This window comes from Chiloscyllium plagiosum, unplaced genomic scaffold, assembly GCF_037043375.1.
Source record: "Chiloscyllium plagiosum isolate Xiang-an unplaced genomic scaffold, Cpla_swu_hap1 HiC_scaffold_35, whole genome shotgun sequence".
Taxonomy (NCBI): Eukaryota; Metazoa; Chordata; class Chondrichthyes; order Orectolobiformes; family Hemiscylliidae; genus Chiloscyllium; species Chiloscyllium plagiosum.
Genome location: NW_028270173.1, coordinates 55012953 through 55037965, shown reverse-complemented (window position 1 = coordinate 55037965; position 25013 = coordinate 55012953). Strand labels below are relative to the sequence as shown.

At 45.0% G+C, this 25013-nt stretch overlaps 2 protein-coding genes across 2 annotated transcripts in view; both read left to right on the top strand.

Annotated features, from left to right (window-relative positions):
• Positions 1 to 25013, top strand: part of LOC148140941 (class I histocompatibility antigen, F10 alpha chain-like) — a 187250-nt gene that overhangs the window by 77102 nt on the left and 85135 nt on the right. The window lies entirely within an intron of this gene.
• Positions 78 to 19910, top strand: LOC148140943 (class I histocompatibility antigen, F10 alpha chain-like). Its single transcript, XM_087979697.1, has 7 exons — positions 78 to 129; positions 8327 to 8587; positions 9362 to 9637; positions 9754 to 10032; positions 17743 to 17850; positions 18230 to 18262; positions 19338 to 19910. The coding sequence occupies exons 1-7, from the start codon at positions 78 to 80 to the stop codon at positions 19340 to 19342; spliced, it is 1014 nt and encodes a 337-aa protein (XP_087835823.1). The 3' UTR covers positions 19343 to 19910.

Here is a 25013-nt window from a genome sequence, read left to right as displayed (position 1 = left end):
GTTTGTGAACAGCAGATATTTTCCAATCACTGTTTATTCCCAATCCCTGACTGGAATAGGGAGAGTGGATTCCCAGAATGTTGCTGATCCTTTTCTCCATCTCCCTGTGTTTTTCCTGGGTCTCTCCCGGTAAGTACAGAATTCAGCTTTCCATTCTCTCTCTCTCTCTCTCTCTCTGTGTCTGGGGTGAATGTGAATCTCTTGGGGAGAGTTTGAAATGGGGGATATTTGATCAGCCGCCTGTTATACACATTGAAGGCAGCACAGTCTGGAAGACTCTGATGGGATTTGTGTCCAGGTTCGTAATCTAAAAGCTTCTTAACAGTGCAAGGTTTGTGAAAGTTTGCAGCTCAGGTTGAGGTTTAGGGTGTAGGTTTGCTCACTGAGCTGGAGGTTTGATATCCTGACGTTTCATTACCTGGCTCGGTAACATCATCAGTGGCGACCTCCAAGTGAAGCGAAGCTGTTGTCTCCTGCTTTCTATTTATATGTTTGTCCTGGATGGGGTTCCTGGGATTTGTGGTGATGCAGTAAACTAGGTTGGAAGAGAGACAGGTGAATCTCTGTCTCACCTGGAAGGACGGTTTGTGGCCCTGGATTGAGGTGAGGGGTGTGTTGAGCAGGTTTTGCATTTCTTCTGGTTGCACAGGGAGGTATCTGAGGGTTCGGGGGGGTTTGGTGGGGAGAGTGGTGCAAAGCAAGGAGTGTCGGAGGGAATGGTCCTTGTGGAAAACAGAGAGGGTTGGGGAGGGGAAGATGTTCTTTGGGAAGGGGAAGATGTTCTTGGTGGTGGGGTCTAGTTGGAGTTGGCAGAAGTGTTTAAGGGTGATGTGCTGGATGTGGAGACTGGTGGGATGGTAGGTGAGGACAGGGGGGACCACCCCCTTTATCTGCAGCTCCCCCCATACCCACCCCAAGTCCTGAAGAAGGGTTGTCTCCAAAATGATGAGTTCTCCACCTCCTGATGCTACCTGGCTTGCTGTGTTCTTCCAGCCTCCTGCCTCTCTAGTTTGGATTCCCAGCACCTGTAGTTTTTTTGTCTGTCAATAATAAAATGTGAGCTGTGGTGTGGATGGCCCTCAGTTTGAAATGTGTAAAAACAGTGTATTTTTATTGTGATTTTTAATATTGTGGACTGAAATGGGAAAGCCCTGTTTTCCAGCAGGGATTTACAAGGATGGCTGCATGTTTTGGAAGTAAGGAATTCGATACCTTTTGTGAACTCTGTTTGTGTAGCTGTTGGTTTCAGCTGAAATATCTCCACCAAGGCTGGGATCCTGTCACCAAGTCACATGTTCATAAGATCTAGGAGCAGAATTAGGCCATTCGGCCCATCAAGTCTGCTCTGCCATTCCATCATGGCTGTTCTGCTCCTCACCCCCATTTTCCTGCCTTCTCCCCATATCCCTTCACCCCACTACCAATTAAACATCTGTCTCACTCTTCCTTAAATTTACTCACTGTCCCAGCATACACCGCACTTTGGGGGAATGAATCCCACCGATTCACAACCCTTTGGGAGAAGGAGCTTCGCCCCAACTCAGTTTGAAATTTGCTCCCTCTCATCCTACAACCTCCCGTCCGAGGATGCCCCACAAGGGGAAGCATCCATTCCCCATCCATTTTATCCATGACTTTTATCATCCTGACAACCTCAATTTGATCTCCCCTCATTTTTCGAAACTCCAGACAGTATCGGCCTACATTGGTCAATCTCTCTTCATGTGACAAACCCCTTATCTCTGGGGTCAATCTCACGAACCCTCTTGGGAACTGCCTCCAATGCCATTACATCTTTCCTCAAATAAGGGGACCAAAACTGTGCACAATACTCCAGGTGCGGTCTCACCAATGCCTTGTATAGCTGCAACAATACGGCCTTCCCTTTATATTCTATTCCCTGAGTTAGGAAAGACAACATTCCATTCACTTGCTTTACTATCTGCTGGACCTGCATGCAGCTTTCTGTACCTCATGAATGAGGACACCCACCTCCCTCTGTACCTCAGCATCACAAGTCTCTGCCCATGTAGATAAAAGGTCACCTTCCCATTGCTCGACCCCAATGCATGACCTCACACGTATCCGGGTTAAACTCCATCTGCCACATTTTGGCTGACTCCCCTACCCTATCTGTTGTAAGGTTCCTGTTTCCTCATTGCAATTTACCATCCTGCCTATTTTTGGCAACCTTCCCTATATCCAAGTCGTGAACGTAGATTGTCAATAACTGGGGCCCAAGGACCAAACCCTGTGGCACTTCACTCGTAACCTTTTACCATCCGGAAAAAAACCCTATTTATCCCGACTCTCTGTCTTCTGTCCATTAGCCAGTCATCTGCCCAAGATAATAAATTACCCATAATCCCATATTATCCTTTTGTGCGGCACCTCATCAAATACCTGCCAAAAGTCCAGATACATTACACCTAAAGGATCCCCATTATCTACTTTGCTTCTCACATCTTCAAAGCCATCTAGCAAATTAGTCAAACATGATTTGCCCTTCATAAACCCATACTGACTCTGATGGACCGCATTCTGACTTGCCACCTGACCTGATATTGCTTCCTTGATAATTGATTCCATCAACAGATATTAAACTAACTGGTCTATAATTTTTGAATAAGATTAGTATTTTTCCAATCCATGGGAGCTTTTCCCGTGTCGAGGGAATTTTGGAATATTGTAATGAATGGATCCATTATCTCCACCATCACTTCCTTTAATTCCATCGGCTCTTGGCCATCTGGACCGGGGGACTTGTCTGCCCTCAATCCTAATAGTTTGCTGAGTACCTTTTCCTGATCAATGCTGATTGTTTTACGTTCTCCCCTTTCTATTGCCTCTGACTCGAACCAATAAGAATGGTCCTTCACTGTGAAAACTGGGGCAAAGCATTGCTTTGGCATCTCTGCCATTTCAGTTGTCCCCACGATGAACTCTCCAGTTTCACCTTCCAAGGGACCAACATTCACATCAGCGACTCTCTTCCCTTTTGTATACTTATAGAAACCTTTGCTCTCCTTTTTTGATATTTTGTGCCAATTTTCTTTCTTCACTTACCTTAGCTCCTGTTATTAATTTTTTGGTATCCCTTTGCTTATGTTTGATAGTTTCCCAAGCTTCCAACCTGCTACTGGTTTTTGCAATATGGTAGACCTTCATTTTTGACTTTATATTGTCCTTGACCTCCTTTTTTAGCTTTGGAAGGTTTTGACCTTCTACCCCCTGCCCTCCCCCCACCAACCCCCCAACGCCTTACCACCTTTCTTACTCACTGGGATATATTTTAGTTGTGAGGAATTTTACTAGCCCCTTAAACAACTGCCACTGCTCATCCACTCTCTTATCTTTTACCCTTCCTGCCCAATTTACTCGAGCCAAATCTATTCCCATGCCTCTCTCATTTCCTATGTTTAATTCCAGAACATTGGTGTGGGACTCCACTTTCTCCCCCCAAACTGGAGTCACCCTTTATTTACAGGTACATAGCACATGACAGTGACTCAGCTAGCACGGAGCCAGCTCCTCGAGTGGACAGAACCCCTGACCCTCCTGTTTCATTTTTTTTTTCCCTGCGGCGCCCACCTCCCCCTGAACAACTCCAGGGAAGAGGGGCAGGCAACACTCCTGTTTATTATTTTTTTTTTCTTTTCTCTTTTTTATTTAACCCCCACATTACCACCTAAGTGCGGTAGTGCTTATTTTATCCCCAGCACCCATGGTGTGTGTGTGTGCAGGGGTGAGACACAGTGAAAGACACAAAGTGCATGAATCTTTATTCAATTTCCCCCACCAGGAAGATAGGAAAACACCCGGGTGGCCAGTGACAAACACTGCCCTTCCCTCCTGTTTATTTTTTTTTAATTTTAACCCCCACACTACCACCTAAGTGCGGTAGTGCTTATTTTATCCCCAGCACCCATGGTGTGTGTGTGCAGGTGTGAGACACAGTGAAAGACACAAAGTGCACGAATCTTTATTCAATTTCCACCACCAGGAAGATAGGAAAACACCCGGGTGGCCAGTGACAAACACTGCCCTTCCCTCCTGTTTATTTTTTTTTCTTTTTTTTTCTTTTTTTTTCTTTTTTTTTCTTTTTTTTTAATAAGGGGAGGGCAGGGATTAAATTAAAATAAAGTTGGAGGGGGAAATAATGCACTCCAACACTCCTGTCTATATATTTTTTTTTACTGGCTCCCTTTCTTTATTTTTTTTTTCTTTTTCTTTTTTTTTTAACCCCCACACTACCACCTAAGTGCGGTAGTGCTTATTTTATCCCCAGCACCCATGGTGTGTGTGTGCAGGTGTGAGACACAGTGAAAGACACAAAGTGCACGAATCTTTATTCAATTTCCACCACCAGGAAGATAGGAAAACACCCGGGTGGCCAGTGACAAACACTGCCCTTCCCTCCTGTTTATTTTTTTTTTCTTTTTTTTTTCTTTTTTTTTAAGGAGAGTCCTTGCACAAACACCCAAGTGGCCTGTGACCAGCAGTGCCTTTCCCATCAAAGGGCAGTGCTGTGTGAATCCCTATTTATATTTTTTTTTTCTTTTTCTTTTTTTTTCTTCTTTTTTTTTCCTAAGTGCGGTAGTGCTTATTTTTTCCCCCAGCACCCATGGTGTGTGTGTGCAGGTGTGAGACACAGTGAAAGACACAAAGTGCACCAATCTTTTATTCAATTTCCACCACCAGGAAGATAGGAAAACACCCGGGTGGCCAGTGACAAACACTGCCCTTCCCTCCTGTTTATTTATTTATTTTTTTCTTTCGGCAGTTTTTCTTTTATTTTTTATTTTTTTTTCTTTTCTTTTTTTCTTTTTTTTTGCAGTGCTGTGTGATCAAAAGGAGTGAAGGGGAGGGTAGGGATTAAATCAAAATAGAGTTGGAATGTCACCCCTTTTATTTATTTATTTTTTTTTTTTCTTAGTGACAAGCACTGCCCTTCACATCAAACCACTTCTCTTTTTTTTCTTTTTTTTTCTCTTTAATTTCTTAGCCAGTTTGTTTTTTTTTCTTTTTTTTCCTATTTTGTTTTTTATTTAACCCCCTCACTACCACCTAAGTGCAGTAGTGCTTATTTTATCCCCAGCACCCATGGTGTGTGTGTGCAGGTGTGAGACACAGTGAAAGACACAAAGTGCACCAATCTTTTATTCAATTTCCACCACCAGGAAGATAGGAAAACACCCGGGTGGCCATGACAAACACTGCCCTTCCCTCCTGTTTATATCTGTCAGCTGGGGCTTCCTGATTGGATGAGGTTAACAGCCACAATCAGGGAACTTATATTCGATGAGGTAAACCTGAATGATATCATACGGATCAGTACACCAGTAAACTGGGGCTGAGGGGTGGTTTAAAGTGAAGCTGATTGGTTTGTGGCCTCATGGCCAGTTGTAATGACAGGGCTCCTCTGCCCGCCAACAGCAAGGTGATTGGTTGTCAGGGAACTGAACAGCTCAGGGCTGACAGCAAAATTGTATTGAATTTATTGTCATGTGTACTGAGGAACAGTGGAAAGCTTTGTCTTGTGAGCAATACAGGCAGATCACAGAGTTAAGTAGCATAGATAAGCAAATAATAATTAAAACAGCAGCAAAACAAAAACACAGGTACAGGCAAATGCTACGAGTTTGTGAGTCCATTCAGTATTCTAGCAACAGTCGGGTCGAAATGGTTTCAAAACCAGCTGGTGAATGAATTCAGGCTTCTGTACCTTCTCCCTGATGGCAGAGGGTATACAAAAACATTGCCAGGGTGGGATGGATCTTTGAGAATGCTGGTGGCCTTTCCTTGACAGTGGGCCTGGTAGATGGACTCTACAGATGGGAGGTTGACCTTTGTGATTGTCCGGGCCAAGTTCACCACTCTCTGTAACCGTCTCCGATCTTGAATGGTACAGTTGCCATACCAGGTAGTGATACATCCAGACATAATGCTCTCGATGGCGCACCTATAAAAGTTGGCAGAGCGTCATGCCAAATTCCCTCAGCTGCCTGAGGAAGAAGAGACGTTGTTGGGCCTTTGTAACCAGTGCATCCATGTGAAGAGTCCAAGGAAGCTTGTTGTGGATGACCACTCCCAGGAGCTTGACACTCTCCACTCGTTCCACCTCTGTGCAGGGGGGCAGGAGTAACATCCCACCGAAAGTCAATAATGAGTTCCTTGGTTTTGCTGGCATTGAGAGCTTGGTTATTCTCAGTGCACCATTTTTCCAGGTTTTTCATCTGTAGTCTGTATCGTCGCTATCTGAGATTCGACCGACTGTGGTGGTGTCATCAGCGAACTTGTAAATGACATTAGTCTGGTATTTGGTGACGCAGTCATGGGTATACAGTGAGTAGTGTAGGGGACTGAGTACGCACCCCTGGGGGGCTCCAGAATTAAGTGTTAGTGAGGATGAAATATTGTCCCCAATCTTCACTGATTATAGCCTGTGGGTCAGGAAACAGGTCAGTTTCAGAGAGTGGGGCTCAGTCTGAGATCACAAAGTTTAGTCATCAGTCTTGAGGGGATAATAGTGTTTGAATTTTTTTTAAAAATTACATCCTCAAGTGCATTTTAACAAATGGCCCAGATAAGGTATTGAAGGTGTAAACTCCCTGTGTGAGAATGTCTGTGCCACAATGGTCAGAATGATTCAAATCTAAAAACGGATTTACAGACTCTTACATGGATTCATGCAGTTTTTGAGCAAAATACAATGTAATTCTGCAAGTACAAATTTACCCACAAACTTATATGTGTATGTGTACATGTGGGTGTGCGTGTGTGTATGTTATGTGTGTGTAGGAGTGTCTGTGTGTGCCCGTGTGTGTGTGTCTGCCTGTCTGTGTGTGTGTGTGTTAGGTGTGTGTAGGAGTGTTCGTGTGTGTCCGTCTGTGTGTGTGTGTGTGTATGTTATGTGTGTGTAGGAGTGTCTGTGTGTGTCCGTCTGTGTGTGTCCGTCTGTGTGTGTGTGTGTGTATGTGTATGTGTATGTAGGAATGTCTGTGTGTGTCCGTCTGTGTGTGCGTGTGTGTATGTGTGTGTATGTGTGTGTAGGAGTATCTGTGTGTGTCCGTCTGTGTGTGAGACATAACAAACAATCCAGGTCTTTTTCAACATATGGTTTCAGTTATATCACACTGTAAACTTTTGCTGTCTATTCTGTGTCCTACAATCTTATTCTCCACAATCATCTGATGAAGAAGCAGCTCTCCGAAAATTAGTGCTTCCAAATAAACCGATTGGACTGGAACCTGGTGTTGTGTGATTTTTAACTTTGTCCACCCCAGTCCAACACCAGTGCCTCCCAATTAATGAAGCAATCCCCAGTTCGAATACCGAATGAAATGATGTGGCACAGCTCCTGTTTAAATGACAGGGATAAATGAAGCGAAATTGGACATTTTTAACATCCAATGGCAGAACTAGGAAATATCAACCAAATCATTGAGCAAACTTCCTCGTCTCTTGCTTTCTCCCAACAATCTCTCTCTCTTCCTTCCCGCTGTTCTCTCTCTCTCTCTTTCCCCTCCCCAGTGTCTCTCTCTCTCTCTTTCTTTCTGTTCCTCCTGAGTCTCTCCACCTCCTCCCAGCTCTTATCCCCTCCCTACCCTCAGCCTCTTTCCCATCCCCTCCCCAATCTTTTATCCAACCTTCCCCAGAGTCTCATTTCCCTCCCTGGTCTCAACCCCTACCCCCCGCTCCCCATCCCAGTTTCTTTCTGTCCTGTGTAATCTCTCTCTCTCCCCCTCCTTCACAGTCTTTATCCCCTCATCAGTCCCTTTGCTCCTCCCAATCCCTTTCCCTCCCCTGCAATATCTTTGCCTTCTACGCCTGTCTCTCGCCCTTCTCGATCTGTAACCCCACCCATTCTATTCCTCCAGGTCCCAGTCTCTTTTGTCCTCATCCCAATGCTCTCTCTTCACCTCTGACCTTCCTTATCTCATTTCCAAACCCTCCACATTCTCTCCTCACTCCTCAGTGTCCCTCCTCCATGCTGTACAGTCTCTCTTCCTTATTTCCCAGTTCCTTCCCAGTGTCTCTCTCTCCCCCATCCCCAGTATTTATTTTCCAATGCTAGTCTCCATCCCACCCCAATCACTGTCCCTCCCCTGTCTCTGTCCCTCCCCTGTCTCTGTCCCTCCCCAGTCTCTGTCCCTCCCCTGTCTCCATCCCTCCCCAGTCTGGCTCTCTTTATCCCCCAAGTCTCTCTTCCTCCCCCCCACCAGCCACATTCTGTCTTGTTTGCTAGTTCCTCTCCCTCCCAGTTTCCCTTCCAGTGCTTGTTCTGCAGTTTGATAACCAGCTTCTCGAACTGTTTATATTACAGAGACTAACTCACGAACTATAAAATATACAATTGTCTCAGGAGAACAAGATTTCCCTGAAGTCACTGTTGTTGCGATGGTCAACGGAATACAAACAGGTTACTTTGACAGTGATACCCGTCGCTGTGTCCCCAGGCAGCAGTTCCTGGCTGATTCACTCAGTGTGAAATTCTGGGACGATGCTACAGATCAGGCGATCACACACACCAGGCTGGCAAAGGGGAATCTGAAATCGATCATGAAAAGGACAAACCAGACTTCAGGTAAAATCTCACCGTCAATTGTCCACATTATCCCCTGGGTCATTCCACTCAGTCCATCTCCCAGCACTGACCGCTGGGTCTGTCCACTCAGTCCATCCCCCAGCACTGACCCCTGGGTCTGTCCACTCAGTCCATCCCCCAGCACTGACCCCTGGGTCACCCCACTCAGTCCATCCCCCAGCACTGACCCCTGGGTCACCCCACTCAGTCCATCCCCCAGCACTGACCCCTGGGTCACCCCACTCAGTCCATCCCCCAGCACTGACCCCTGGATCTGTCCACTCAGTCCATCCCCCAGTACTGACCCCTGGGTCACCCCACTCAGTCCATCTCCCAGCACTGACCCCTGGGTCACCCCACTCAGTCCATCCCCCAGCACTGACCCCTGGGTCACCACACTCAGTCCATCCCCCAGCACTGACCCCTGGGTCACCCCACTCAGTCCATCCCCCAGCACTGACCCCTGGGTCACCCCACTCAGTCCATCCCCCAGCACTGACCCCTGGGTCACTCCACTCAGTCCATCCCCCAGCACTGACCCCTGGGTCACCCCACTCAGTCCATCCCCAGCACTGACCTTGGAATGTAAAGTGAATTGAGGACTGTCAACTCATTCTGCAACTTTAACTTGAGATTGGAACCCTTTCCCCTCTGATCAGACTGTGACCCTCATCCCCTATTTCCATCTGATATTTGATCCCCTTTCCCTCTGATCACACAGTGTGTGATTATCTATTATTTATTGATGATTGATCCCTGTCTGGTCACTGACAGGAATTCACACTCTCCAATGGATACATTCTGTTGAGGTCAGTGAAGATGGCTCTGTGAAGAGATCGATGAGATTTGGATTTGATGGAAAGGACCACATTAGTTTAGAGCCAGACAGAATGAGATGGGTTGCCGCAAATCACTTTGCAGTGATCAATAAAGAGAAATGGAATTCAGATCAATCCTGGAACTACTATTGGGAATCATATCTGCAAAAAACATCTGTTGAACATTTAAACAGATATCTGGAAGTTGGAAAGGATTATTTCACAAGGAAAGGTATGTATTTCAGTTCTGTTCCATGTTCTGATCTAACCTCACTGATCTATGAAACCGTTCTCCCATTCCATTCAGTGTCTGTCTATTGTTTGTGTTTTTACCCTTTCCCATCACAGTTCAGCCTGAAGTGTTCATCTCCAGGAGGGAGCCCAATGGTCAGGACAAGCCGCTCACTCTCTCCTGCCTGGTCACTGGGTTTTATCCTGTAGACATCGAGGTGACCTGGCTAAGGAATGGAGAGGTCATGTCTGAGACCCAATCCTCGGGGATACGACCAAACCACAATGGGACCCATCAGATCCAGAAAGAGATTGAGATCAATGCTGGGGATGAGGATCAATACTCCTGTCACATTGACCACAGCAGCCTGACAGAGGCCCAGCTCAATCAGTGGGGTAAGGGACTGGTGTGTGTGTGTGTGTGTGTGTGTGTGTGTCTGTGTGTCTGTATGTGCGTGCATCCTGTCTTTTCCACCACTCATTGAGATATCTCTGATCTGTCCCTCATTCCCTTTACCCATTCCTGCTCCATGTCTTTTGCTGCACTTCCCCAACAAAACCCTCCTGACCTCAGGTTGGAAATATTCAATTGATCCTCAGTGCTCACAGCATTTTGGTTCGAAAACTCCAGATTTCCATTAGTGAATTTCTGAGGTAGTGCTTCTTGATTTCCCTCCTAAATGGTTTCAGTCTAATTTGAAGGTGGTTCTCCCTTGTCCCAGGTTCCAGCACCAGATTATTCCTGTCGTGATTGTACCAAGGTCAGCCAGCTGCACCGTGTCAATAGGAGGCCTCTGATTGGGCCGTTAACCTGATCCAATCAGGGAGTCATGACTGACATTAAAAAAAGGGTGAGTGTCAGAGGTATTGAGGGTCTGGCAGCTGAATCTGAATGAGGTACTACTAACGTCAAGGACGGGTCATGTGTAAATAATGAGTGGCTTGGTGAGTGAATGCTAGCTTCTGTAGGGTTATTTCAGGGGCAATGGGGGTAAAGCATGATCGTGAAGAAACTTGCTCACAACAGGCACCTTTCAGTCAGGGAAGCATTTGTTTGGGAAACTTGACTCGTCAATCCTGCGATCAAGGACTGGGCCCAGTTTGTGAAAATAATGCGGCACATTGTCTGGGCAAACGACATTGTGGCAGACGAAAAGCAACAAGTAATTCTCCTGACAGCCTGTGGAGCTGCAGCTTATTCTGTTATTAGGATCCTAGCTTTTCCTGAGGCACGAGATACTAAAACCTTTCAAGAATTAATGGAGATAATTCAGGATTATTATGAGCAAAAGTTTCCTCTAATTCTGGGACACAATTGTTTTTATTTGGCAATTCAAGAACCAGGGGAATCCACATTGGGATTCCTGACTTGGTTAAGAAGACTGACAGAAGCACATGAATTTGGCTGAACCTTTAATGAGATGCATAGAGAATTATATGTGGAATTACTGATGTAACTATGATGTTATTAATGATGTCACTATGTTGCAATTAATTATGTAACTACGCAAAAACACCGACTGGCTGAATCCCAACAGGACTTCAAGCAGGCTTTATCTTTGGAAAATGCAGCAAGTGGAGCTCATGAGTTGCAGGGCATTCCAATGGAAGTGGATCCCTCGACAATCCAACTTAACTTGGGGAACACCGCCTAAGTGCAGGCAATTATATAGCCTCACTCAAGACATATCAATCAGAGGGACTTGAGGTTGGCTCACAGCAAAACCCCAAACCAAGCCCTGGCAAATGGTTAGAATTTTCTTCAAGATCGTGGCCATCAAGTCATTGTGGTTTCTGTTGGTACATGGAATTGAGACAGCAAAAGAGCCCGACTGGGCTTAAAGTGAGTGAGATAACTTATAGGCCAGTATCCTGGAGGGTAACCTGAAAAATCCACCTATATCTGGTTTGGAACAGTTAAATTGCTTCTTAACATCAAAATCAGAACCAACCAATTTAAATGTCTGGTTAACTGGTCATTCTGTTCTGATGGAGGGCGATCCGAGTGCAGCTGGATCAGTGATCACAGAACCAATCTTTAACAAGATTCACTCTGAATTCCAACCCTTAACTTTGCACAAGATCTTGGCCAGACTGAGAACCTAAACTGAGGAAGCTTCAGAGAATAGGGGTACAACTTCAGTTCCGCTCTTTCACGGAAGGCAGCTGGTTCAGTGACCAGTGATTGTGCTAAAAGCTTCAAATCCAAGCTTAATGGGGAGAAATCAGTTGTGAGAGATTCACCCCGAATGGCTCAATATGTTTCAATTAGAAAATGGCTGCTTGAGTGAAATTCAATTTAATTACCTGTAGGTCATCCAGGAAGATCTCGGGGTTATCAGAGGAGCCAGGCCACCTGGCATGTTGACCAGGAATCAATCCCATGATGCTGTAAGGCCTGCCCAGTGCCATTGGCCTTACAGGCAAAAGTCAAGGCAGAAATTAAAAGGCTGGAAAGTGAAGGAATTATCAAACCAGTCCAGTTTGTGGAATAGGCAGCAGTGATTGGAATGGTACTGAAGCCCACTGGGTCGGTTTGCCTTGGTGGGGATTTTAAACAAAGTGTAAACTGCTTTTGACAGCAGAATAGATAACCAGTCCGTCAGGATTTGTGCACAACGTTGGTGCAGGATGGGAGTTCTCCTTCACAAAGCTGGACATGAGCCACGCTTTCTTGCAATTGTGATTAGACAGGTTCCCAGACATATGCTCCAATTAATATCCATCAGGGATTGAACCAAGATACAAGACTGCCATTTGAGGTATTGTCAGCCTGTTTGATCTTTCAGTGGACAACAGAGAACATCTTGCATGGTCTACCCCAGGTCGCCATTTACTTCGATGGTAAATTAGCCAATAACAGGGAAAACTAATAAGGAGCAGTCAGAGAACTGGATATAGTCCGAAGGTGGTTTTCCAAGGGAGGCATTTGCCTAAGAAGGGAAAAATGTGTATCCCAAATGATCTACTGGGATACAGATTCGAAAACTCTGGGTTACACCTGTTGGAAGATAAAGTGAGGGAGATCAAAGGTGCTCTGGTTCCTACGTCTGTCCAGGAACTTACGTCATAGCTTGGGCTGGTAAATTATTTTGGAAAGTTTGTACATAACCTGGCCTCCATCCTGGCAACGTAACATCAACTCGTGACAGAAAGGATCAGCCTGGGAAATGGTTGCAAACATAAGACCGAGCTTTCAATGAAGGACCGATACAACTGTCATTCTCGAAGGATTGGCACTGTATGATCCCAAGAAAGATCTAGTATTGACATGTGATGTCTTCCCGCATAGCATTGGAGTTGTATTAGCTCATGGTGACTCAGTGGAGAGGAACATCCAAGAGCATATACATCCAGGACTTTGGCCAAAGCAGCACGTAACTACACCCAGATACAGAAGGAAGGATTGATGGTCATATTTGGAGTCAGGACATTCCACCAATACCTTTATGAATTAAAATTTGTGATAATCATGGACTACTTGGTGTGCTTAAAGAGGACAAGGCAGAACCACCCTGTAATTTTGGGCCAATCGCAAGCCAGAACACCACCTGGGAGGCTGAGTAGCGAATGTGGATGCATTGAACTGCCTACCATTAGCAAATACACCACTGGGTAGCACCCCCAATGGAAAAGTCTATAATGGTATTAAACTTTCTGGACAAGCTCCTAATCAGAGCTGACTATCAGGCTTTGGACACAGAAAGATCCAATCCCTTCAAAACGGAAATAACTTGTATTTATGAGGGAAACCAAAAGGCAGTTGATATCCATTGAATTGAAAAATTTTTGGACCCAGAGATACCCGCGCATTTCATTTTAGAGATCCCTGGAAGCAAGGGAACTTGGGAAAATAAATAGTGATGTCTTGAAAACAGTGCACATTACAGAAGAGGAGGTACTGAAGATTAAAATGTATAATGGTAGATAAATCCCCAGGACCTGATCAGGCATTACCCAGAATTCTGTGGGAAGCTAGGGAAGAGATTGCTGCATACCTAGCTCAGTTGTTTGAGTCATCAATAGCCAAGGGAGAGGTGCCAGAAGACGGGAGGGTAGCTAATGTGGTGCCACTATTTAAGAAAGGCTGTCATGAAAAGCTAGGGAACTATAAACCAATAAGCCATACGTTAATGGTGGGTACATAGTTGGAGGAGATTCTGAGGAATAGGACTTACATGCATTTGGAAAGCAAGGACTGATTAGGGATAGTCAACATAGCTTTGTGCATGGGAAATTGTGTCTCTGTAACTTGACTGAGTTTTTGAAGAGGTAACAAAGAAGATTGGTGAAGGTAGAGGGGTAGATGTTGTCCATGTGGACTTCAGCAAAGTGTTTGACCAAGTTTTGCATGTAGACTGGTTAGTCAGGTTAGATCACATAGGACCCAGAGAAAGCTAGCTAACTGAATATAAAACTTGGCTTCAAGGTGGGAAACAAAGGTTGGTCTAAGAGGGTTGCTTTTTGGACCGGAAGCCTGTGACCAGTGGTGTGCCACAAGGATCGGTGCTGGCTCCATTGCTTTTCATCATTTATATAAATCAGTTGCAGATATGGGCGGAAAAATGGTAGATGGAGTTTAATCCAGGTAATTGTGAGGTGCTGTGCTTTGGGACATCACACGTTAAGGAAAAGGATACAGTTAATGGCAGGACTCTGAACAGCATTGATAGACAGAAGAATCTTGAGGTTCAAGTCTATAGCTCCCTGAAAGTGACCACCCAAGTAGAGAGGGTGGTAAAGAAGGCGTATGGCATCTTGCCTTCATTGGTCAGGGTCGAAGAATGTGGCACTGAAAAAGTACAGTCAGTCAGGCAGCATCTGAGGTGCAGGAGAATCAACGTTTCGAGCGTAAGCTCTTCATCAGGAATGAGGCTTGTGGCCCAAGATAAATGGGAGGTGAGATTGGGTGAGGGGGAGGAAGCTGGGAATGCAATAGGTAGATGAAGGTGGGGGCAAAGATGATAGAGGAGGGTGGAGCGGATAGGTGGGAAGGAAGATGGACAGATAGGACAGTTCAAGAGGGTGGTGCTGAGTTGGAAGGTTGCTTCTGGGATTAAGGTGTGGGGAGGGAAAATGAGGAAACTGGTGAAATCCACAAAGATCCTCTGTGGTTGAAGATGAGGCGTTCTTCCTCCAGGCATCGGGTGGTTAGGGTTTTGTGGTGGAGGAGGCCCAGAGACTTGCATGACCTTGGCAGAGTGAGAGGGGGAGTTAAAGTGTTCCGCCACAGGGTGGTGGGGTTGTTTAGTGTGTGTGTGTGTGTCAGAGATGTTCTCTGAAATGCCCTAAACACGCACTATGGCTGGACACTTTAACTTCCTTGCAAACATAAGCCCGAGATTTCAATGAAGTCATGAAACAACTGTCATTGTCTAAGGATTGGCACTCTGTGATCCCAAGGAAGATCTAGTGTTGACATGCGATGTCTCCCCGCGCATTTCATTTTAGAGATCCCTGGTGGAGTTCAGCTAGAGTTTGGCAGCGGCCTTTACTCAGGATAATCACACTTTCTCTAACAAGTTCTAACAATATTCCATCCTCTGCCGTGAGCTGGTATCTCTGGGTCCAAAAATTTTTCAATTCAATGGATATCAACTGCCTTTTGGTTTCCCTCATAAATACATCCGAATATTCTTACAGATATGAGATCTCCTTACACATTTGGTTTTCAATTTCCTGCTGCCTACTGGGGGCTATAATTCAATCTCAACCAGGTGATCATCTCCTCCTTATTTCTCAGTTCCACCCATATAACTTCACTGGTCAATCTCCCAATATATGCCTCCCTAAGTACAGCTGTAATGTTATCCTGAACCAAAATCTTGTCCTCCTCTCTTGCCCTCCCCCTCTTTCTATCCTTCCTGCAGCATCTATACCTTGGAACATTGAGATACCAGTCCAGTCCATCTCTGAGCTATGTCTCTGTAATAGCGGTGATACCCTAGTCCCATGTTCCCAACCATGCCCTAAGTTCATCTGCCTTACCTGACAGACCCCTTACATTGAAGTAAATGCAGTTTATCATTCTGACCTTGGTCACTGCCAAGCTCTTGCCTGTTTTGACTATTTGAGCTGTTCCCCTTACCTGCTGTACCAGCCTCAGCCCTTTCTCTTTACTCACTGTTACTTTGATTTGAGCCATCCCCTTACTAGTTTAAAGCCTCTGCAGTCGCACGCTAAAGCCTCCCAGGTAGCACAAGTAACAGACCACAATTTACAAACCAGAAATTTTGTCATGTTTTTAAAATGGGATGAGATTCTTCAGGTAAGGACAGTTTCATACCACCCAACATTGAATGGCCTGGCAGAAAAAGCAGTCCAAACTTTAAAGGCTGGCTTGAAAAACAGCCTACCCTCTTGATAGTTACCAAGATATCATGGTTCTTATTTGATTATGGGATCACCCCACATGCAACAGCAGAGTTGGGACCAGCAGAGTTGCTAATGGGTAGAAGACTCTCCACCAGGTTGAATCTGACCTTCCCAGACCTGTGGGAGTCGGGTGTAATGGCCTCAGGAACACCAACGCTGGACACAAGTCTCCATCAAACAAGAGAAACTGTTTGATGCAGGGAATTAAGGATCAGACCAGACCCCTGCAAAATATTTTAAGAAGGCAGCCTGGAGCCTAACTTTATCTTATTTTAAAGGCAACTGTAAAGTGCTGTGTTCCAGATGCAATTCGATTGGTCACACTACACAGCTTTAGGCAAAACACACTTTATCGATCACTAGAGCTAAAATATAACTAAAGAAAGTGGAATTTAGAATACCATAAATCTCAGAAAAATTAACAAATCAATAGACACAGTACCGATTACTAATTAATGATTCAATGTAGTAACATCCCATAAACACATCCCTTGGCAAAGTTCAGAAAATAGATTTGTCTCACAGGTAACTGCAGCAAGCCAGAAGGAAAATCTTCAAGAGAAAGCTCAGAGAGAGGAGCAGCAAGGGGACATTTACTGTAATTCCAAGCCTGTTGAGACTCCAACAGTAACTGATGCTGAATCACAAAGCTAAAAAACTACAAACTACAAACTAGAAATCTAGGTCCGAGAGCTGGCCACACCCATCCAGGCTGCTTCTATTGTTCCTGCTTTAAAAAACCCAAGGCCTCATAAGCCAGTCACTTCACTGGCTTTCCAACCAGACAACTCGACACCTCTGCCTTACAACCTCTCTTTGAAAAGAAACAGGACAAAATAACCTCTCAAAGTCGCAGTATCATCACAGTAAGGGGAGGAGTTTTGGTGTAAGAATGATGGAAATGGCCCTATATGGGAAATAGGCATGCTCCATGTGAGATCAGGACCAGTGATGTGGAAAGGTCAGGCAGGTGCGATGGTCCTGAACCAGCGCAAGGTCCATTTGAAAGTTGTAAATTTGTAAACAATGCAGGAGCAAAACGTACACTGCCCCTTTGAGCAGTCAGAAAGGCTGCCAGAACCCATGGGTTCCCTATCTCTGTCAAGCATTGTTGAGAGTTTAGAATCTGAGATGGACATGACAGAAGGAGCCAACTCAATGCCTTTGCCACTGGAAGAAGAAAATAAAATCCTGCCAAGGCACTCCTGGCACAAGAGGCGAGCTCCTATGCATTCGATGCTGGCGTTATTATCTGCTGAACACGGTGGAAGCTGTCCCAGTGTTAAAACGCCCCAGGATGCTCTCCAAGGAAAATGGCTGGCCTATGTTCTCGGACTCAGAGGGGGAGGGAAGTTGTGATGTAACAAGGCTAGCCAGCAGGACCTCAGAGAACATGAGTTCCCTGATTGATCCAACCCCATTCAAGGAGCCCTGGCTGACAAATAAAAAGGGAAGTGTCAGAGATGATGAAACTCTGCTACCTGACTCTGAAAGAGTCAATCCTAAAGTCAAGGACTGTTCATATACAAATAAAAGGTGACTTGGTGAAGGATACCATCCTCTGTGCAGTTATGACATCGATCCCATCAATGAGATCTGGAGTGCAAAATTTATTGAACCAAGTCCATCAATTCCCAATGGGTGGGTTAAACTAAACTGTCCCCAACCAACACAGACCAAGGATGGATCCAGGAACAGAGATAATCCTGATATTATTCCAATGTGTTTCAGAAATCCCAGAAAACAGTGTGGTACGTTCCCATCTTCTACTTTTGATTGGATTAATCGCTGCAATGGCTACAATATTTGGAATAATCATCTGGAAAAGGCCCTGGAGAGGTAAGATTCAGAGAGAGGGGAATGTGGAACTGAGGGGACTGGGTGAGTCTCCAGTACTGGGAGTACAGGGCACTGTGGGGAATGGAACTGATTGAATTCCCACACACAGATACACACGTATAAACACGTCTTGTTCCCTGTTTGATCGTCCTTTGTGTGATTGGACCCGACCAGACACTTCACACACACTTACATCCTCACTGACTGAATGTCAATGGGATGGGAGAGATCTCCAGAATCTCCATAAGGTGTAAGGATGGAGGGGAGTGTGGGAATGAGGATTTCTGACACAATCTCCATTCCCTCACACTTGTTGTGTTCTCATTCTTTGAGAATGGATTATTCCCCATCCTAATGGACATTTATTTTGTTTCTGCAGGTTCACTGAGTGGGACATACACAACAGCTCCCAGTAAGTGACTGAGGGGACAGAGTGTTGGGAATGATGGGAGAGGGATTGAAAGGTGTAGAGTTACATTCTCCTGGATGGGACTCTCATTAGTTTCCTCACGGTTCAGTTCTTCATGACTCTCTTATCCTTCATGACCCTCTCATCCCTCTCTTCCCCAACTCCATACCCCCACAACCTCTCCTTCCAATCCTCACCCCCTATTTTCTCATTCCCTACTCCCTCTCCCTCCACTCCTTCACCCTTAATTCCTTCTGCACTGTGCTGTGTGAATGTGGTTAGTCAGTGCTGAGGGTGATTGAATCCTGGGTCCAATGAGTGAAAGAGAATATTTCTGAGTGTGTAACTTTATATTTCATTCCATTTCAAACATTCTTTTTTATTTTCTCAGCTTTGGATGTATCTATTCGAGCTTCTTCATAATTTCGTCAATGATATATCAATTTCTGTCGGTAGACTTATTTGGAAATTCTTCACTCCCCTCCTGACCCTGTCCCACCCTCCCAGACACTGTTAAACCCTGTCAGACTCATTTCACTCCCATCCTGACCATGTCCCACCCTCCCAGTCACTGTTAAACCCTGCCAGACTCATTTCACTCCCATCCTGACCCTGTCTCACTGACCTTTAAAACCTTGTCAGACTAATTTCAACTCTCTCCTGGCCCTGTCTCACTCTCCCAGATACCGTGACAACCTGCCAGTCCAATTTCACTCCCCTCCTGACTCACCCTCCCAGACACTGTTAAACCCTGTCAGACTAATTCCCCTCCCCTCCTGACCCTGTCCCACCCTCCCAGACACTGTTAAACCCTGTCAGACTAATTTCACTCCCCTCCCCATCCTGAAGAGATTGCCTTGTGTCTGTCCATTTCTGACCTTGTGGGTTTCCTGAGCTCCACTAAAGGTCATTCCCGGAGCTTCATTTAGGAATAATGGGATCCTCCTGTTCCAGTGTGAACATGGACATCACCGTCCATCCTTCCACATCACAGCAGACACACAGAATTACAGCTCATTGCTCACACCCAGTTGATTCAGGATTGAGATTGACTTTTCCTGAAAATGTGTTTCCACAGATTGAGCAGTGGATTCCAGATCCGCACGTTTGGATCCTGATTCTGCAAGTGAGACCTTCTCAAGTCGTGTTTCCATCCCGTCTCAGAAATGTGAGCAGTGTCACCGTCAGAGGGATCTTCATGGATGGTTCCTCCCTCACACTTTCTCATCCTCACTGTCTTCAGTGGGTCAGTGATTGACCTGAAATGTAGCAATGTCCTGAACTCCCTCTGAGCGAGTTTTTGTGTTGTCGGACGTGAATCATTTCTGCACTTTATGCAACGAAATTTTAACTTTTATGTTAAAGTCTGTATGAATTTTGTAACTGTCTTATTGTTATATTGATATCTCTCTCACTATTTAACTTCTACTCTTCCATTTTTATTCTCATCTATTTTATGCTGAACTGATCTATTTTGCACTTTACGTAAACAGCGTGATCAAATGTGAACTTTTATGTAAACTTCCTTTATTTTATTTGTTCACAATCATGTATTTATGGCAGCAAACATCTGTCATTATTTATCATCAACAATTAACTGCAGAGACTGATCATTGCAGTTGCCAATCAATAAATTATTGTTGATCATTGATTTGTCTGAATTCATTAATGATTTCACAGGAAAGGGTTAATTCATTCACTCTGCAGATTGTGGATTTTGGAATCAGCAGTGTTTGAGCTTCAGTTCAGTGTGAACTGGGAAAGGGTTATGACCATGCAACTCCCCAGGAAGCCTTCCCCAAACCAAGCAGGATGTACACAGTAAAAACCGACAGAACTGTACATGCTGTAAATCAGAGCTGAAAATGTGTTGCTGGAAAAGCGCAGCAGGTCAGGCAGCATCCAAGGAGCAGGAGAATCGACGTTTCGGGCATGAGCCCTTCCTCCATGATGTAAATCAGAAACAACAATGGAAATGGCTGGAAAAGCTCAGCAGGTCTGACAGCATCTGTGCAGAGAAATCAGAGTTACCATTTCAAGTCTGGTGACCCTTCCTCAGAACTGTTCTGATTTCTTTGATTTCTCTTCACAGATGCAGCCAGACCTGCTGAGCTTTTCCAGCAATCTCTGTTTTTGTTCAGGATGTACAAAGTGATGTTTATTAAAAATGTGTGTTTCAGAGTTGGATGGTTGATAATGTCTGGGAGTGTTCATTCCCCGGGGGGTCACGAGTGTCCTTTTGGAAGGATCTGAATGAGTGTGAAGAGAGGGCCAGGCAGCTGCTGGGAGTCAGGAATACTTCACTGACTGGTGACCCAGCAGCTATTGGAGGGAGGAAAGGGCAGGCTCACCAGCTGAATGTTTCACCCGGGGCTTAGCACACAAGCTTCTGGGCTGGGACAGATGGAGAGGAACCTTTATTGTCAATGTTTCCTTCTGACAGATGCTGCCTTTGAACACACCGGCTGGAGGGGGAGGGGGGGAGGGGGGAGTCAGTGACAGCAGCTGAGGCTCTGTCTCGCTCCCCTCTGTGAACCGGGTCTCGGTGCCACCTCCAGGTCCCCTGTCCACTCCTCAGCTGCTGTCACAACCACCACTCCCCCACTAGACACACACACACACACTCACACACATAGAGACACACACACACACAGACACATACTCAGCAACACAGACACACACTCATACACCGAGAGACCATGGATCCAATGCTAACATCTGTCAGAAAAAAACATTGTCAACAAATACTCCCACCTCAGTGAGTGATGTTTGTGTCATGCAGTGGTTTTTCAGTTTTATTGGTGAAACTCTAAGAAAAACATAAGTGGTCGTGTGATGATGGCAAGTCAGTGTTTACAATATAAAATTTGCATTTCACAAATGATATCTCTTTTTATCTAAAATACGTTAAATGTGTCAACTATCATTTGCAGTTAAAACTTAATTACTAGAAACAGTTCACAAAAAAATTTCATCAACAAAACTGTTCCTTGCAGTCTGTCCCACTTTCCCCTGAAACCTTCCCACCTGGTGTGGGCACAAGTTGGTGATCTTGGTTGTTTGAGCAAAACCTGCTTCTTGTTCCTGCCCCAGTACCACTGGCCCTCCTCAGGAGTGAGCTTGTACATTGGTTCACAGTCTCATGACAAATTAGACAAGAACTTTCCTGTGTGGTTTATGTGACCAACACAACACTGCACACTTCTCACATCTGTTCATCCCCATGTCTTTGTTACAGCTCTCACCTTGTCAGGATCAGGGTGAAATCCTCTCACTGTCGAACATTTCCTGAGCACTCGACTTCAGTTTCCTTCACCTATTCCTTTTTCAGCTTCCACTTCATCTGTCAGGACCCCACCGCAGTCACATTACATTTTAATCAGAGTCTGTGCAATGGCTTCTTTCACTGTCTTTCCACATCTTTATATGAGAAGCTAATCCACAATAATATCCACTGTCAGAAGATCCCTGATGTTCTCATGCTGTCTGCTTTGATGCTGTTCTGGAACAATCATTGAAATCCTTTGGATCTATGCAACCTCTCAGATTTCCAGGTGTTTTTTCCCCATGGCCGCGATGCTGCAAATGCATTCTGTAGGAGTTGCCCCTTTCTTGATAACTCCCTTTTTTCCCCAGCTCGACTATCTTTCCTTTCAGGTTGGACAGGAGGGCAGCTGGATCTCTCCTCAGCAAATGCTGCACTGGTCTCACACTCTCATCCTCTTTGAGATGATATTCGTTGCCAATCTAAGCTTTAGACTTGCTTCAGCTGGGATGAATGGATTGTTACTCAATGTCTACGATCTGGATCTGCTGGTCTTTATTGTGACAATCACATTGGTTTCTCAGCTTCATTTGTCCTCTTGGGAAGAGTGATGTTTCATTAGATGGTCTCAAATTTACCTTTGATGGATTCATTTTCAGGTCATCAAATCGAGCCACTTCACACGTGTCTGTGAAGGTTATGATGTTGCATGAATCACTGGCGCCTGTCTGACAGTTCACATTCACCTGATGCCCTCCTTCTGCAGTCATCATTCTAACAAGAACAAACCATTTGTTACCTTGAGACCCAGTGATGCTGACAGGTTATATGGTTTAGACTGACCCGTTTAGAATCACCATCTGACATGTCTCCAGCAATAATCAGTTTGGGCCTGCTTTTCCTGTTTTGAGCTGAAGACTCGTGTTTAAATTGAATCAGATTCTTGCATGTAGACCACAAATTTCCCAACACTTGATGTCCTTCCTTTTCTTTGCTGTGTTGTCCTCTGCAACATTTACATCCTGTCCACTGGGCTTGATGTTTCTGCTGGCCCTTCAGCAAATATTTCTTCTTGTTTTTCCCATTATGCTGTTCTTGTTTACCGGGACAGAGTCTCAGCATAATGCAAAACCTTGTCTTTGTCCGTTAATCCTCTCCAGCTTTGATTGACAACCTCAGAGCTTCTGCACATGGCAATAGATTTCTCGAGCAAGGTTTTCCTCTCTCAGAAGTTGCGCTGTCATGGTGGGACCTCTCAAAAGACATTTGTATCTCCAACAAGATTAGCTTTCAGTTATCCAGACTCTGAGATCCCAGCCCGCTTCCTCAATGCCATCACCGGACTGATCCATATTCGTTGTCTCCTTCAGGGATCTGATGTCCAGCACATTTCCGTTCTGTATAATCAGTCATGGAGTGCTCAAAGAATAGCTTCAAGGCTTTCAAAATGTCTGATGTTTCTGTCCCCAGTGAGGTCTAGAATGTAGTCCAGCTTGTAGCTGTAGCTGGACCTGATGGGATGCATCCCAGCGTATTCAAGGAAGTAGCCAAAGAGAAAGTTGATGCATTGAATCTTCTGGAAATTATTCGATTCTGGAAAAATCCCAGAAGATTAGAAAACTGCCACTTTTATTTAAAAAAAAGAAACAAAAATGATATCTTTTGGCTGGTCAGTTTGATGCCTGTTATTGGGAAAATGAATCTAGAAATAAACAGCATGACCAAGCAGAATCAGCATCGCATTGTGAAGGGGAAATCCTGCCTGAAAAATAAATAGAAATCTTTGAGGAAGGAACAAGCAAGATAGATACAGCGGAAGCAGTGGGTGAAATTTTTGATAATGGCCCACATGAGGCTACTCAATAAGATAAGAGCCCATGATGGTGGAGGTAGTATATTAGTATTGATAGAGGATTAGCAAAGGAATTAAAGAGAGAGAGTTCCAATAAAGGCAGCGTTTTCACAATAGCAGCCTGTAACTACTGCCACAGGGGCCATAACTATTTACAAAAGATATTAATGACATGGAAGAGAAAAGTGAATGTAATACAATCTGGTTTGAGGATGATACAAAAAGATGTGGGATGGCAAGTGATGAAGATGACATGAAGTGTCTGCAGAGGGATATAAAGAGATTGACTGAATGGGCCAACACTTGGCAGATGGAATGTAATGTGGGAAAATGTAGGTTTTGTACTTTGTCAGGACAAACTCAGGGACTGAATATCATTCAAATGGAGAAAGCCACAGGAAAGAGGGATTTCAGGGTCTTCACCCCAGAATCACAAAAAGCTAGTGTTCAGGTTCAGCCGGAAGGCAAATGGAATGTTGGCCTTGATTTCAAAAGGATGGAGTGTAAAAGTAAGGAGGTTTTGTAAAAACTATAGATGGCACTGGTCAGACCTAGTGGGAAGACGGTGAACAGGTTTTGGTCCTTTATCTAAGGAAGGATATCCTGGTAGTGAGGACAGTCTGAAGAAGGTTCACTCAGCTGGTCTCAGATATGGAGGTTCAGTCTGATGGGGAGAGCTTGAGTAGATTAGCCTGCACTCATTGGAACATAGAAACATGAGAGGTGGCCTTTCCCCAGAGGAGGGGAGTCCAAAACTAGAGGATAGAGGTATAAGAGGGGAAAGATTTAAAGGGACCTGAGGGGCCAGTTTTTCACACAAGGGGTGGAGGGTATATGGAACCAGCTGCCAGAGGATGTGGTAGAGGTGAGTACAATTACAATATTCAAAAGACATTTGGACAGGTACATGGACAGGAAAGGTCGAGGGGAATACAGGACAAACACAGACAAATGGGATTAATCTAGTTTAGGGAACCTGGTGGTGGGCATGGACGAGTTGGGCTGAAGGGTCTGTTTCCATGCTGTATGTTTCTACAACTCTCTCTGACTCTAGGTCTTTTTAAAATTTTCTTATTTCAAAAATATACTTTATTCATAAAATATTTTGATAATCTGTACAATTGGTAATGCCATACATATGTAAACATTTTCCCGAAGGGTCTCAAGGACACTACGTGCTGACCACTTCCTGATGGACTTGTGGTCAAAGGTGTTTTTCTTCATAAACTTCTCCACGAAGGACAGGTGATACGGAACGGTCCAACTACTCGGAGCGTTCCGCGGCAGCGAGGCCAGGCCCATCCTTCGCAACACCGGGGACAGGGAGAACCTCAGTACGTAGTGACACTTGGTGTTTGCGTACCAGGGATCCACGCACAGCTTGATGCAGCCACACACAAAGGTGGCCATCAGGGTGAGGGTGGCATTGGGTGTATTTTTTCCCCCGTTGCCCAGATCTTTATACAGTGAATCCCTTCGGACCCGGTCCATCTTTGACCTCCATATAAACTGGAAGATGGCCCGGGTGACTGCAGCAGCACAGGTTCTGGGAATAGGCCAGACCTGTGCCACGTATAATAGCAATGACAGTGCCTCACACCTGATGACCAGGTTTTTTCCCGCAATGGAGAGCAACC

What these genes read in the sequence shown, in the direction of transcription:
- LOC148140943 (XM_087979697.1), top strand. Translation starts at nt 78, where the DNA reads ATGTTGCTGATCCTTTTCTCCATCTCCCTGTGTTTTTCCTGGGTCTCT. An exon ending in AAGGACAAACCAGACTTCAG is followed by an intron (nt 8,588 to 9,361) that starts GTAAAATCTCAC and finishes GGTCACTGACAG; the next exon opens with GAATTCACACTCTCCAATGG. An exon ending in GGCCCAGCTCAATCAGTGGG is followed by an intron (nt 10,033 to 17,742) that starts GTAAGGGACTGG and finishes AATGTGTTTCAG; the next exon opens with AAATCCCAGAAAACAGTGTG.